We start from the raw sequence: 13547 nt of genomic DNA on the forward strand, positions 1-13547 counted from the left end.
AGGAAGCGGTTTTGTTGGAGGAATTGGTCTGAGAATAAGACTCAGCTGATGGACTAGTGGATCATACATAGAATGGGTACCAACCTCCTTGCCAGGTCCGTGGGGCTATCGGCATTCCTTCTTTCCAAGTGCGGGGAGATCTGGAGACGGACAGAGCTGAAGAAGAACAAAATGTTTCTGATTATTATTTGTATTACGTAGCACCTGAGAAGGGGGCCACCCGCTGGCTCTACAAACACACAGTGATAGTCCCGCAACGTTTTAACTGGGTAGTTTATTCTCCACTTTCTGTCCTAAACAGTCACGTGGCACAGGCTGCGTTGCGCCCCAGAGGAGGCTGCATTAGGGTGGTGGAGGAAGCAATCGGAGCTGTAAGATCTCTGCACACCCAAGCAAGGCCACTGATTAGTAACATTTTCAAGACCCTTTGGAAGAAAGGTGCTGTGCCAATGTCTCTGTAGCTGGCTCATTCCCAGACTGAGTTACTGGGAAGGAGTCGCTCACCAGTGTTGGCCTTGTGCACGCTCCACCAGCTTCAGCAGCCCCGGCCCCGTCATTCCCCAGCAGGGTTCTGGCGCTACTAAGCTGACTGCCTACAGCTTATTGGCCTGCTCTGCACTCTCAGGCCAATTCGTAGCAGTGCCCCACGGACGTGACGTGGGGATGCTTCCCCTCCTCATGCGGGGGCAGGATTTGTTTCAGGATAAATTAAAGAACACTTTCTGGGGCTTGGCTATTACTGTGAGGAAGGACTAGACATACCCAGATTGCTTTATTGCATCCATGGATCAAACTCTATCTGGGGCCCTATAGATACAATGCTATAGGCCCCCCTATCCCCACTCCTGCTTGGTGTGGCAGTGATCGGGATTCCTTCCTCACAACAGAGAGAGGCATGGGACCGCCCTCTCCCTCTCCAGGTGTAGCCTCAGCACCCCCCATCTCTGGGCCAGAGAAGTGGGTCTTAAAAACATGGGGTAGACCCCACCGCTCAGTGCTACTGTCTCAGGCTCTCTGCAGACTCAGGCAATGGTTACTCTCAGGTGACAGCTCTGAGATTTCCATTGCAACCGGGAGGGCGAGAAACAGTTTTAAAAAAAAGAAAGCTGAGGTTCTGACATCATCCCATGACTCCAGGAGTGGCGGGGGGGGGGAACTTAGGCAAGGAACAATAACATCTCTGCCTTCACCCATCTTGATTCACTGGGACAGATTAACCCAGAGCCAGGAAGGCCAGCTTTCCTCCCTGCCTGGAAACGGCTAAGCCGGTGTGAGCCCTTCTGAGAGCTAAGTAATAGTCGGGTGGGCTCCATCTCACCAAACAGGTCGGGCAAAAGCTGGTTGGGGATCTGAGTGGGGCAGGCTGTGGATTTTGGAGCCTCGCTCTGTGCGGAAAAGGAAATTAACCTGGAAAAGATGCGCCCACTGGCCTACCCCACTTTCATGTCCTATCTGACCTGTCCCCAAAATCTTCCCCCCCTCCCGCCCCTCAGCTCTGTAGCGAAACCAAACCCATCTTCATTCTAGCTGAGCCAGACCCCAGGGATTAGGAATCACGTCCAATGTGTCCTTGCACTGGGCGGTGTTTTCAGGATATCAGGCGATGATGTACATTTCCTGTATGGAAGAGAGCTCCGAGGGGTGGGTGGTAAGTGCGTGGAAGAAGCCAGCGAGCCCACCCTGAGCTCACTCTGGGAACGACGGTCACTACAGCATAGATCCGCTTGAGACACAGAGTTGGAGGCATCAGGGCAGCACCTGATCCTTTGCCACCCACCTGGGCACACCTTCAGCCTTCCACTGCAGGTGAGCATGGACCTGTTACTTTCCACCCGTCTCTCGGTCTCTCTCCTCCCCCACTGTATTCAAAACACCAGGCTTTTCAGTGACATCTGTCAAACCATCTCCATTAATGGGCTTAGATTTCCGCAGGCATGAGTCCCCCCCAGATATCTCTTTTCCTTTGTCCAAACATTCTGAAAAGAGCAACCAAGCCCCATCTTCCTCCTGGTGCACCGATGGATGCTTTTGCAGCTGACTACCCAGTTGCCGAGCATTCCTCTGGGTTGTATGCGGCTTCCCCCCGCTGCCTGGATTCCTGAGCTTTCCGGAGATCATGGTGAGGAGGGCCCTATAAATACCTAGCTAGTGTAGCGTGGTCTGTAAGTTTTACTGGGGGGGAACCTTTTGTCTTGTGTGTTCTTCCAACGGCATCATGCTGAGACCTGGGTCATGCCGTGTGTGGACACAGCCGCTCTGGGATTTGGATAAGTAGGCAGTTCTGGAGGTAGTGTGATGTGACGGTCAATTGCTTCTCTCTGCAATTTGTAATTACCATGCCTGATTGTGGTCCCAGTGGGAAATGGAAAAGCAAAGAATCTCCCAGGGATGAGATCTGGATAGCACAGAGAGGTTGGAGCTGTGAAAGGGGGAGCTGAATGGCACATTTGTTGCTTTGGCCCAAGGAATACAATGGTGCTGGAGTGATCTTGAGCATATTTAACATGCTTAATGTTTTATAGTAACCCCATGGCCAGTGGCTCAAAGCTCAATCAGTGATCAGATTTTGGGATATGAGGAAAGGCTCCATATAGACAGGGTCAGAGCTTCAGATAAAGTTAATGGAGTTACACCAATTTCCACCAGCTAAAGATCTGGCCCAGCAGTTCTTTAAGCCAGTGGCTCTCAACCTTTCCAGACGATGGTTCCCCTTTCAGGAGTCTGATTTATTTTGCGTACCCCCAAGTCTCACCTCGCTTAAAAACTACTTGCTTACAAAATCAGATATAAAAATACAAAAATGTCATAGCGCCCTATTATTGACAAATGGCTCATTTTCACCATATAATTATAAAATAAATCAACTGGAATATAAATACTGTACTGGCATTTCAGTGGAAAACATAGAGAGCAGTATAAACAAGTCATTTCTGTAGGAAATTTTAGTTTGTACTGACTTCGCTGGTGCTTTTTATGTAGCTTGTTGTAAAACTAAGCAAATACCTAGATGAGTTGATGCACCTCCTGGAAGACTCTGCGTACCCCTGGCTGAGAATCGCTGCTTTAAGCAACCCCATTCTCAAGACAGCACTGAGACCGGCTATGGGTTTGGGCTAATATTAGTGGAAATCGTTTTCCTCCATGTGCTGCAGGGGTTCCATTGGGTGGAGGGCATGTCTGCCTGGGAAGGAGACCTGAGAACAGAATAAGTAATAAGAACACCACCTTGCTCTTACACAGCACTTGTCCTCAGCAGATCTCAAAGCAGACAAATATTTACAGAGCTCTCCATGGACTGAACCAGACTCAGACGCTGGGGATGTGAATTCAGAACTAGGATGCTCCCACGGTTTCAGTGTAGACTCTGGAACGAGTGCTGGGAGCTGCAGACGATCGTGTTCACGCAGCGTTCCTCCACACACGGTGCACTCTAAGTGTCTCTGCCCACCCAGTTCACTGGCCGCGGATTTAGACTCCCTTAGACAGAGCTGAGGTGCTGAAGTGAGGAACTTTCTCTGAGCAGGGAGCTGTTTTCCAGCTCTGGTTGGCTTGTGATGACTCCGTCTCTTCACCGGTATCTGTTTCAGACCTGAGGCTGGCAAAGTCCCTTCTCATTTTTGCAAAGTGACAATTGCTGGTACATTAGCCACAAGAACGAAGCAAGTCTGGCTGTAGGGGGAAGGTCAGTTTCAGCTCTCTCGGTTTTCAAGCTGTCCCATTTCGCTCAGCGCAACGGCTTGGAAGGTCAGAGGTGAAACCCTTTCTTGCAACTGCGCATGAAATTAAGGCTTTTTAACAAGGCTCACCGTTTCTGAGCTTGATGCTAGTTTCTCCGCGGCTGCAGAAGAGCAGTAGCAATGGAGGCAGAGAGGCAGAGGGAAACACGAGGTCAGAAAATTGTCACCCAGTTTCCAGCAACAGGTTTAGCATCATTTCCTCCATACTTTTTCTTACATTTAAGTGAGACTCAGAACCCGGCAGTGGCCACTGGGACACTGATGACCGGAGAGCCAAGTGCTCTGAACCCAAATGCTGAGCTCCTCTGTAAATCTGGCCATTTGTTTAGATGCCGTCATGGGACTTGTGGCTCCTTTGAGAATCTCCCCCTGATTATGGTGGTTCTCATAGATTCCCAGAGTTTCAGGCCAGAAGGGCCCATTAGAACATCTTGTCCGACCTCCGGTGTAGCACAAGCTAGAGGATTTCCCCCGGTTACACCCGTTTTGAGCTCAATAACTCAAGTTTAGCCAAAGCATCTACAGAAGGGTATCCAGTCCAGATTCAGAGACATCCACCACCTCCTTTGGGAGTTTGTTCCGAAGATTAATCACCCTCACGCTTAAGAAGTTTCCGTCTTATTTCTCACTGGAATTTACTTGGCTTTATTTCCAGCTACTGATGCTTGTTCTGTCTTTCTCCCTTGGGTTAAAGGCCCCTTCAGTACCCAGATTTTGTCCCCGAGAAGGTACCTAGACACAGTCACTTCTGGATCTTCTTTTTGATAAACAGAATTTGCTGAGCTCACTTGAAAATCTGCCCACAAGTGACTTGTTCAAAGTCACATCGGGTATGTCTACCCTGCAATAAAAAGCAGGACCAAGTTTCAGAGCCTGGGCCTCAGGATGTGGGGCTAAAATAGCAGGGTAGACATTTGTGCTCCAGCTGAAGCTGGGGTGCCAAGACGCACCCCCTCATGGGGTTTCAGAGCCCAGGCTCCAACCCCAGTGCCTTCACTGAATTTTTTAGCCCCACATCCTGAGCCCCGCAAGCCTGAGCCAGTTGATCCGCGCCGGCCGCGATCGTGCTGTGGGTCATTTACTGCAGTGTAGACGTCTCAATAGTGAATCTCCTTAGCCCTGGCCCAGTACCATAATCACAAGAGTGTTCTTCTCCTCTACAGGAGACAATTCAACTGAGTGGGGACAGCAGTAGAGGTGGGGTGATCTGTTCTTCAAAGCAAACATTGTTGCTTGCGGGGGATGTGTGTGTGAAGGTGGGTCGTCGTGTGTGTCTGGGCACGTGTGTGTATGTGTCTGGGCGTGTGTCTTTGTATGTTGGGAGGGGATGAGCTCTGGAGATGCGGAGAGGGCTTTGGAAAGGATCCCCACAGTATGTCACTATTTGTCGTTCTGCAGCCAAACCCCAGCAGTTAATCGCCTTCCCTTTTTTTCCAGCCGCTCGCCGTTCACAATGGCCGAGGTGACCACAGTCCCCGTTGAGACGCCAGATCCCTTTAGCGAGTTCGGGGACTACCACAACTGGACCCAGCTGCTCCAGTACCTGAACTACACCTTCACCTTCTGCGACACCCATCTGGATGAGAACATCAAGCGGGTGATGCTCTTCATCCTCTACTTGGTCATCTTCGTGGTGGGGCTGGTGGAAAACATTCTCGTCATCTGGGTCAACTGGCACACCTGGGGCAACAAAAACCTGGTCAACCTCTACATCCTCAACATGGCCATTGCTGACTTAGGGGTGCTGCTATCCCTGCCCATCTGGATGTTGGAGGCCATGCTCGACTACACCTGGCTCTGGGGCAGCTTTCTGTGCCGCTTCACCCACTACTTCTACTTCGCCAACATGTACAGCAGCATCTTCTTCCTGACCTGCCTCAGTGTGGACCGCTACGTCTCCCTGACCACGTCATCCCACTTCTGGCACCAGCATCAGCACCGGGCTCGCCGACTCCTCTGCTTCGGCGTCTGGCTCTTCGCCGCCCTCATCCCCTTCCTGGAGGTGGCCCACACGCAGCTGGTGGACTCTGTCGAGCCCATGTGCATCTTCCTGGCCCCCTTCGAGACCTACGATGAGTGGGCCCTGGCCATCAGCTTAGCCACCACCATCATTGGGTTCCTCATCCCCTTCTCCATCATCACTGTCTTCAACATACTGACGGCCAGGTACATCAAGCACTCCAAGCCAGAAAGCAGGAAGCACTGCCTCCTGATCTATGCCTACATCGTCGTGTTCCTAGTGTGCTGGCTGCCCTACCACATCACGCTGACCCTCTTGACCCTCGACGGCAGCTACTTCATTTACAGCTGCAACGTTGCCAACTTCCTCTACTTCTTCTACGATATCATAGACTGTTTCAGCATGTTCCACTGCGTGGCCAACCCCATCCTCTACAATTTCCTGAGCAAGAACTTCCGCGGCAAACTTGTCTCGGCCGTGGTGAAGTACATCCCCAAAGACCAAATCAACCAGAAAGGCGGGGACAATTCCTCTTCCAGCACCCAGCACTCCATCGTCATTACCAAAGACAACATCCCACCTAATTAAACATCCACTGGGCTCTCCACGCATTGTTGGCAGCTGGTTCCAGGGGTGGCTGGCTTCCTATTTCTTCCCCCGGAGATAAGGCAAGACACTTTGCTTTTTGATGGCATTTTCTTGTTGCCACCCAGGGCTCTGAAAGCTGGAGGGATGGTAGAAATGAAAGCTGGAGGAAGCAGCAGATATTTTGCCTCTGACGTGCTGCTGTATCAAATCTATTTAGCTAAAGAACCAGAGAGGAAGAGACGTCCTATATTTCAAAGAAATGCTCATTGGTTTATTACTATCAATTATTCTGGCTACCCACGGACCTCAACACAAATCCATCTGCTTTGCTCTCCAGCGCCAGCTACACAGGAGTTGGAACGAGCAATGTTTTGCCCCCAGTTTTTCTGCGACTCCTGCCTTTTGCTTGCAGATGTGCTCCGGATATCCCACACCTGGAAGAGACCAGGCGTTAAGCTGCCTCTTTCCTTGAATGATCTAGCTCAGAAAAAAGGGGTGGAATTCTTTTCCTTCGGAACACACACCAATCTATGCGCAGTACCAGTGAGAAAGATGAGGGGCTGATCTTGCAAGGGGAAGCCAAAGGGAGTGGGAGCCACTCAGCACTATGCAGGATGAAGCCTTCACTAGGGAAACAGCATTTCAGCGCCAATAGGAAACGGCTTTTGGAGAGCAATATTGCAACCACAGAGGGAAAGAAGGAGAGAGGAATAAGGCCACTATACACATGTGCTTCCCTAAGACTTTGTCTACACTACCACTTTTGCTGGCCAGAGGTGTGAAAAAAACACACACAGCCCCCCAACCGACGTAAGTTTCATTGACAAAAGTGCTGTTGTGAGCAGTGCTGGGTTGGCAGAAGAGGCTCTGCTTCCGACATGGCTCACGCCCCTCATTGGAGCTGGTTTAATGATGCCGGCAGGAGGGTTCTGTTCAGCCCTGCGCGAATTCTGCGAAAGCCCGTGGGGAGGGGAAGGCGTGAAGGTAACTGGAAAGACTGGGAATTAATAAATCACAAAGAACCAGCTGATCCATGACCCTGGACTGCTAAAAATACGGGAAAACAAACTGGACAGGCGCTGGAGAAAGGGAGTTTCGTCAGGGAAAGGAGAGGCTGATGGCAGGATGTTCCCAGAGGCAGAGCTGTCCCTTGAGTTTGGCGAATTAGGGCGACCGCTCCGGGCCCCGCGCGTCAGCGTGCGTGGGACACCAAGCCGGCCCGGGGGGGTAGGGTTAGGGGTTCGGAGGGCCTGATGCCAGCAGCAGGGGTTGGAGCTGCACTCACTGGCTGAAAGCATGCCTTGCATTTCTTTTTCTTGCTTGGCATCGGAGGGCTCGGGCTCAGTCTCTGGCAGCGGCAACCCCAGCCTGCCCCGCCAGCTCCCGGTGTCGCCCAGTCCAGGCTGATCCCATCCATTGCCCTTCCACCCTGGACCCCTCAGCACAGGGAGGCCACCTCGCCCCTAGCACAGGTGCCACCCTGTGGCTCTCCATCATTCCTCGCCCCCCTGTACTGGTGTCCCCTCCCCACACCAGATTTCACCTGTACAAAAAATGTTAAGGGGGCCCATACAGGCTGATTTGTCCCGGGCCCTGCACACCCATAGGGATGGCCCTGCCCAGAGGTTGAAGGAACGAATCATAGCAGACAAGAGAAGGGGGTGGGACCGGCCCTGCTTCTCCGACAAAGTGCACTGCATTCATTCCAGGGCTTTCGGGCGATACATACCTTGCTTAGGGAGACACTCCATGTCCCTTTGCCTCCTTGTTCACCTGAGAGGCAAAGGGCAGGGACCTGTGGATTTGCAAGAGGAAGGGGTTTCCATAGCAAATAATTAGCCTCATCAGAAGGGGATTTTTTTTTTTAATTGCAATGGAAAGTTACTGGTCTCTTGCCCGCCCTGCCCCACCCCTCAAGACCTCATGTAAAAAAGATTATGTGACATTTCACGACATTGCGACAGATTAGAATGAGGTGCCTTTTGCGTGGCCAGGGACAGTGGAGTCTGTATCCCCTTCGGGAGCCATACGAGCCATGTTTCTCCCCGCTCCCCTTGGAATGCCTCCATGCTGCTCTTTAGCGGTCCTGCAAAGGAACGTGGTCACTCCTGCTCCTCTGCCCCCAGCCCTGGGATCAGGAATCGAACTCCACTCTCCCAAACGGCAACAGGCCAGACACACAAACAGCCAATCCAATACCATTCACGCTCCCGGCGGGCCTTTCGCTGGGTTCCAGCACACACCTTGCTGCCTACGTAGATCCACATTTGCCTGCAAAATGCACCCATTCATCTCCACCAAGGCCTTGAATGCAACAGCTATGGGAAAAGGCACCGACCCTTTAAAGAGAAGAAACTTGTCCCCATTCCCCTCCTCCTGTTGTGCAAAGTTTAACAGCTTGCACAGTGTAAAACAGCAGCATAGACAGTCGGCTCTTTGGGGCAGACACTTCTGCATTTGCACAACACCTCATACAGCGCGCTCCCAGCCCACGAGTGGAGCTAGGCTATGCTGTGATCATACAGATTGTTAACACCACCAAGGACACAGTAATAGGGTGACAGCCACTCATCAATGACGAGGTCCAGAGAACCAGTCCTGAGCGCCCCAGGAATTTCTCATAGATGTGCCTTTGCTGTCATCTTTGCTAAAGAAAAGGAAAGTCACTGCATGATAGAAAGACATTTGGCGTGTGATAAACCCGCTCTGCCTGGGTAGAAATGTATACAATTTCTTCATGATACCTAAACATTTAAAGCTCTCTATATTTGACCTATTAAACTTCATTTTTAAAAACACGGTTCTGTTGCATGGATTACTTTATATGCCATGATTCAGAGATATTAAAGCCAGAAGGGATCGTCCTGTCTGACTCCTGCACAACACAGGCAGTAGAATTATACCCAGTGACCCCTGCATTGAAGCCAATAACACATGGAGGGACTAGACAGCATCTTTTAGAAAGGCAGACAGGCTAGAGTAAAAGATTTCCAGTGATGGAGAAACGTCCACATCACTTGGTGAGCTATCCCAAGGGTTAATTGTCTTCAGAGTTAAAAAAATGCAGAATTTCTAGTGTAAATTGGTCTAGCTTCAATTTCTAGCCATTGGAGCTTTGCCTGATAGATTAAAGAGCCCTCTGCTATCAGATCTCTTCTCCCCACTTAGACATTTAAAAACCACAAGCAAGTCACCTCTTTACTTTCCTTAGCACTGAAATATCATCGAGAGGGGTGAATTAGAAAGACTATAGAGCAGTGAGACTCAGCCCCCAGTGGTTCAAGGAGCCAAATTAGTGATCAACATTCCCCACAAGAACCACCACAGTGTGAATTCATTGTTTCATTTACTATATAGTCATAGTTAAACAGTATGATGGGAAATATTTTGTGTGATTGTGTGTATATATGAAGATATAGACACACACACTTCTCACTGAAAAATGACTGACTAGGTACTTGTCTTTTATCAACTGCAGTTGGTTAATAACATAGTAAAAGCATCCTAATTGGTTAATAATTTAGATTGGTCAATAATTTAAATCACACAGTGTTTTAATATCATGTGCTGCACAGAGCCACAGGAGAGACATTGAAGAGCCACTTGTGGCTTGCAAGCCTCAGTCTGAGGATCGCTGCTAGCACAGATCTACCGATCTTAAGTACTTACAAGATCCTCGTTATGATAATAGCTGAACACCGTGCAGTCTTAAATATATTTATCCTCGCCAGAGTCCTGGGAGGTAAGGAAGAATTATTACAGATGGGGAACAGAGGGACAGAAAAATTAATTTTCAGAAGTGTCTAGGTGATTTGGGAGCCTAAATTCTAATGATATTCAATAAGACTTTGGTTCCTAAATCCCTATCTGAAAATGGGGCATTGGCTCCTTTCAAAGTTTTACTGTAATGCCCAAGGGTACAGGGAGTTGGGGTGAAGAAGGGAACTGAACTTCTCTTCCCCAAATCCCAGGTTAGCGCCCTAACCAATTCAGGGACACCTGGTGCATGGGGTTCGTCCCTTGCTGAACAGCAGCTGATGGCCCTATCCCAGATGTGGGCAAACTATGGCCGGCGGGCCACATCCGGCCTGCAGGACCATCCTGCCTGGGCCTTGAGCTCCCGGCCAGGGAGGCTAGCCCCTGGCCCCTCCCCTGCTGTCCCCTCTCCCCCGCAACCTCAGCTTGCCACGCTGCCAGTGCTCTGGGCGGCGGGGCTGCGATCTCCTGCTGGGCAGCGCAGCGACATGGCTGGCTCCAGCCAGGCGGGCGGCTGCCAGACATGCTTCTCTGAGTGGCATGGCAAGGGGGCGGGGTGTGGGAGGGTTGGATAAGGGGCAGGGGTCCCGGGGGGTGCAATCAGGGGACAGGAAGCAGTTAGACGGGGCGGAGATTCTGGGGGGGAGCAGTCTGGGGAAAGGGAACGGGGGGGGTTTGGATAGGTGTGGGAGTCCTGGGGGGCCTGTCAGGGGTCGGGGGTGTGGATAGAGTCAGGACAGTCAGGGGACAGGGAGCAAGGAGAGTTGGATAGGGGGTGGGGCCCCTGGTGGGCAGTGGGTCCTGGGAGGGGACAGTCAGGGGACAAGGAGCGGGGGGGGGGGTTGGATGGGTGGGCGGTTCTGAGAGGGGCGGGAAGTGGGAGAGGGTGGATGGGGGCGGGGGCCAGGCTCTTTGGGGAGGCACAGCTTTCCCTACCCGGCCCTCCATATGGTTTTGGAACCCTGATGGGGCCCTCGAGCCAAAAAGCTTGCCCCCTCCACCCTATCCTCTGTGAACTCAGCTAATTCTTTTTTGCACCCAGTTACACTTTTGCCCTTCACAGCCACAGGGTGACTGTGCATTGGGTGAAGAAATACTTCCTTGCGTTTGTTTTAAACCACTGCCTGATCGTTTCACACAACAGACGTGGTGAGTACAGCCAAACCTCGCACATCACTGCTAAGGAATTTAACCCAGCCCAAGAAATGTTTTAAAAGATTGGCCTGAGCAACAAGAGGCATTGGGTAAAATTTACAAAAGCACCTAAATGACGTAGGAGGCTAAATACTAGGGGACACAGAGCATTCAGATGCTTTTGAAAGGGGCTGGAACAGTGTTTTCCAGATCTAGAGCAATATATATTTTCCATCCATTTATGATGCTCAGTCTACATGAAGCACGGCGTGAAACAGACTGAAAACGTTCCCAAAGAATGTCAAGTTTCCCCAATATCTTACTTATGATGCTACCTCTGTGGGACATCAAACATTTTAGACATAACGTGATGGATAATTAAAAAGTCATGAAAACTCTCCAACATGGCAATATTGTAGAGATATTTTTCTTAACACGGTCACAAATTGCTAATCCATGGGCTAGAAAAGCCATTTGGCCTTTAATAAACACAGGCTGTGCCAGAGCCAATAAACAAATGTGGTTTGGGCCATCCCAGCTCATCATTTTACGCACGCAGAAAATCTGGGCTGGGACAGGTGGCCCGGCAGTATCCCAGCTTTATAATGACTGTTCATTACTTACATGACAGTAGCACCTAGAGGTGCCAAATGGGATAGTTAGCAAACTGTACAGACATAGTGAGCCGCAGTTCTTCTGTTCCGAAGAGCTTTCAATGTAGAAGTAGGAGCATTGCCAGCAGATCAAGGAGCGTGATCATTCCCCTCTATTCAGCACTGGAGAGCCCTCATCTGGAGTACTGTGTCCAGTTTTGGGCCCCACAGTACAAGAAGGATGTGGAAAAATTGGAAAGAGTCCAGCGGCGGGCAACAAAAATGATTAGGGGGCTGGAGCACATGATTTATGAGGAGAGGCTGAGGGAACTGGGATTATTTAGTCTGCAGAAGAGAAGAGTGAGGGGGGATTTGATAGCTGCTTTCAACTACCTAAAGGGGGGTTCCAAAGAGGATGGATCTAGACTGTTCTCACTCGTAACAGATGACAGAACAAGGAGTAATGGTCTCAAGTCGCAGTGGGGGAGGTTTAGGTTGGATATAAGGAAAAACTTTTTCACTAGGAGGGTGGTGAAGCACTGGAATGGATTACCTAGGGCGGTAGTGGAATCTCCTTCCTTAGAGGTGTTTAAGGCCCAACTTGACAAAGCCCTGGCTGGGATGATTTAGTTGGGGATTGGTCCTGCTTTGAGCAGGGGGTTGGACTAGATGACCACCTGAGGTCCCTTCCAACCCTGATATTCTATGATTAAACCATCAAAGGACAGACAAGTCTAATGGTCACCCCCATTTTCCAGGTTGGGGTCTGAGGTACAAAGAGAGGAAGTGGCTTGCCGGATGTCACATGTGAAGTCTGTGACAGAGATGGGAAATGAATCCAGATCTATCCATGCAGGGTGTCATACGGCCGCCCATCCCTGTAGCATCTGGGTGGCTTCCACGTAAAATCAGCAGCAACAGAGAAATCCCTGTAGCATCTCTGGAACATCTCCCAAAGCTCCCTAGTACAACTCCGGCACCATCTCCCCAGCAGTTTTACGGAACGGTTCCGGTTTGCGAGAAGGGGCAGCAAAGAGCTTGCCCATCCTCCCAGACGTCGGAATCTATTAAACTGGCAGGCCTGCTAGAGCAAAGCCATTTGACTTTCAGCTCATTGTCTCCCACACACAGAAGCCCTTCCACCGAGAAGACGAATGCCTGGGTTTTCTCCAAGAAGCACTTGAGACGGCTCCTCCAGGGAACGGCTGCCTCATTTGTTTGCATCAGCAGAACAACCAGTTCGTTCTCTCCCTGAACCGAGAAGGCAGCCTTGTCCCCAGAGAAAGGAATGTGCCTCTGGAAACGACCAGCATCACCAGCTTGTTCGTTTGGTTTGCCAACGGGAAGACAACCAGCAGGCTGTCTGGGCCAGATTCACTATTACATGAAAAGGGGCATAAAGAGGCCTTAAACGCAGGTATAAATGACTCCTTGGGAATCCCCCCTGGGGCAATATGGAGCAGATGGAAGGACCCTTGGCATAGGAGATGAATTAGGTTATAACCAGACTATACTGCACTATGGCCATTCTCTGCTCCCCAGAGGCTATTGGAAGCAGAAGAGTCTAATTTAGAGCAGCCCTGAGGCCGGGCAGAGTGCAGCAGAATTACCTGCGATCCTTGTCCCCTGCCACCGCCCCGGCCCCAGGAAAAGGGTAACTGAGAATCAGGTCTGGGACCCACGCAGTGCTTGACCAGAAAGGCCCAAACCTCCACCTGCAGATTAATAATAAATAATAATAAATAATAAATACAATAATAAACAAAAAGACACAAAGCG

The 13547-nt window shown here is 50.5% G+C and overlaps 1 protein-coding gene across 1 annotated transcript; it reads left to right on the forward strand.

The window, feature by feature from the left end:
• The first annotated feature begins 1638 nt into the window (after positions 1-1638).
• Positions 1639-9085, forward strand: GPR182 (G protein-coupled receptor 182). The gene is made up of 2 exons (XM_038378723.2): positions 1639-1806; positions 5175-9085. The coding sequence occupies exon 2, from the start codon at positions 5191-5193 to the stop codon at positions 6283-6285; it is 1095 nt and encodes a 364-aa protein (XP_038234651.1). The 5' UTR covers positions 1639-1806; positions 5175-5190; the 3' UTR covers positions 6286-9085.
• Positions 9086-13547: the final 4462 nt, after the last annotated feature.

Source organism: Dermochelys coriacea, chromosome 20, assembly GCF_009764565.3.
Source record: "Dermochelys coriacea isolate rDerCor1 chromosome 20, rDerCor1.pri.v4, whole genome shotgun sequence".
NCBI classification, from domain to species: Eukaryota; Metazoa; Chordata; order Testudines; family Dermochelyidae; genus Dermochelys; species Dermochelys coriacea.

What these genes read in the sequence shown, in the direction of transcription:
- GPR182 (XM_038378723.2), top strand. Translation starts at nt 5,191, where the DNA reads ATGGCCGAGGTGACCACAGTCCCCGTTGAGACGCCAGATCCCTTTAGC.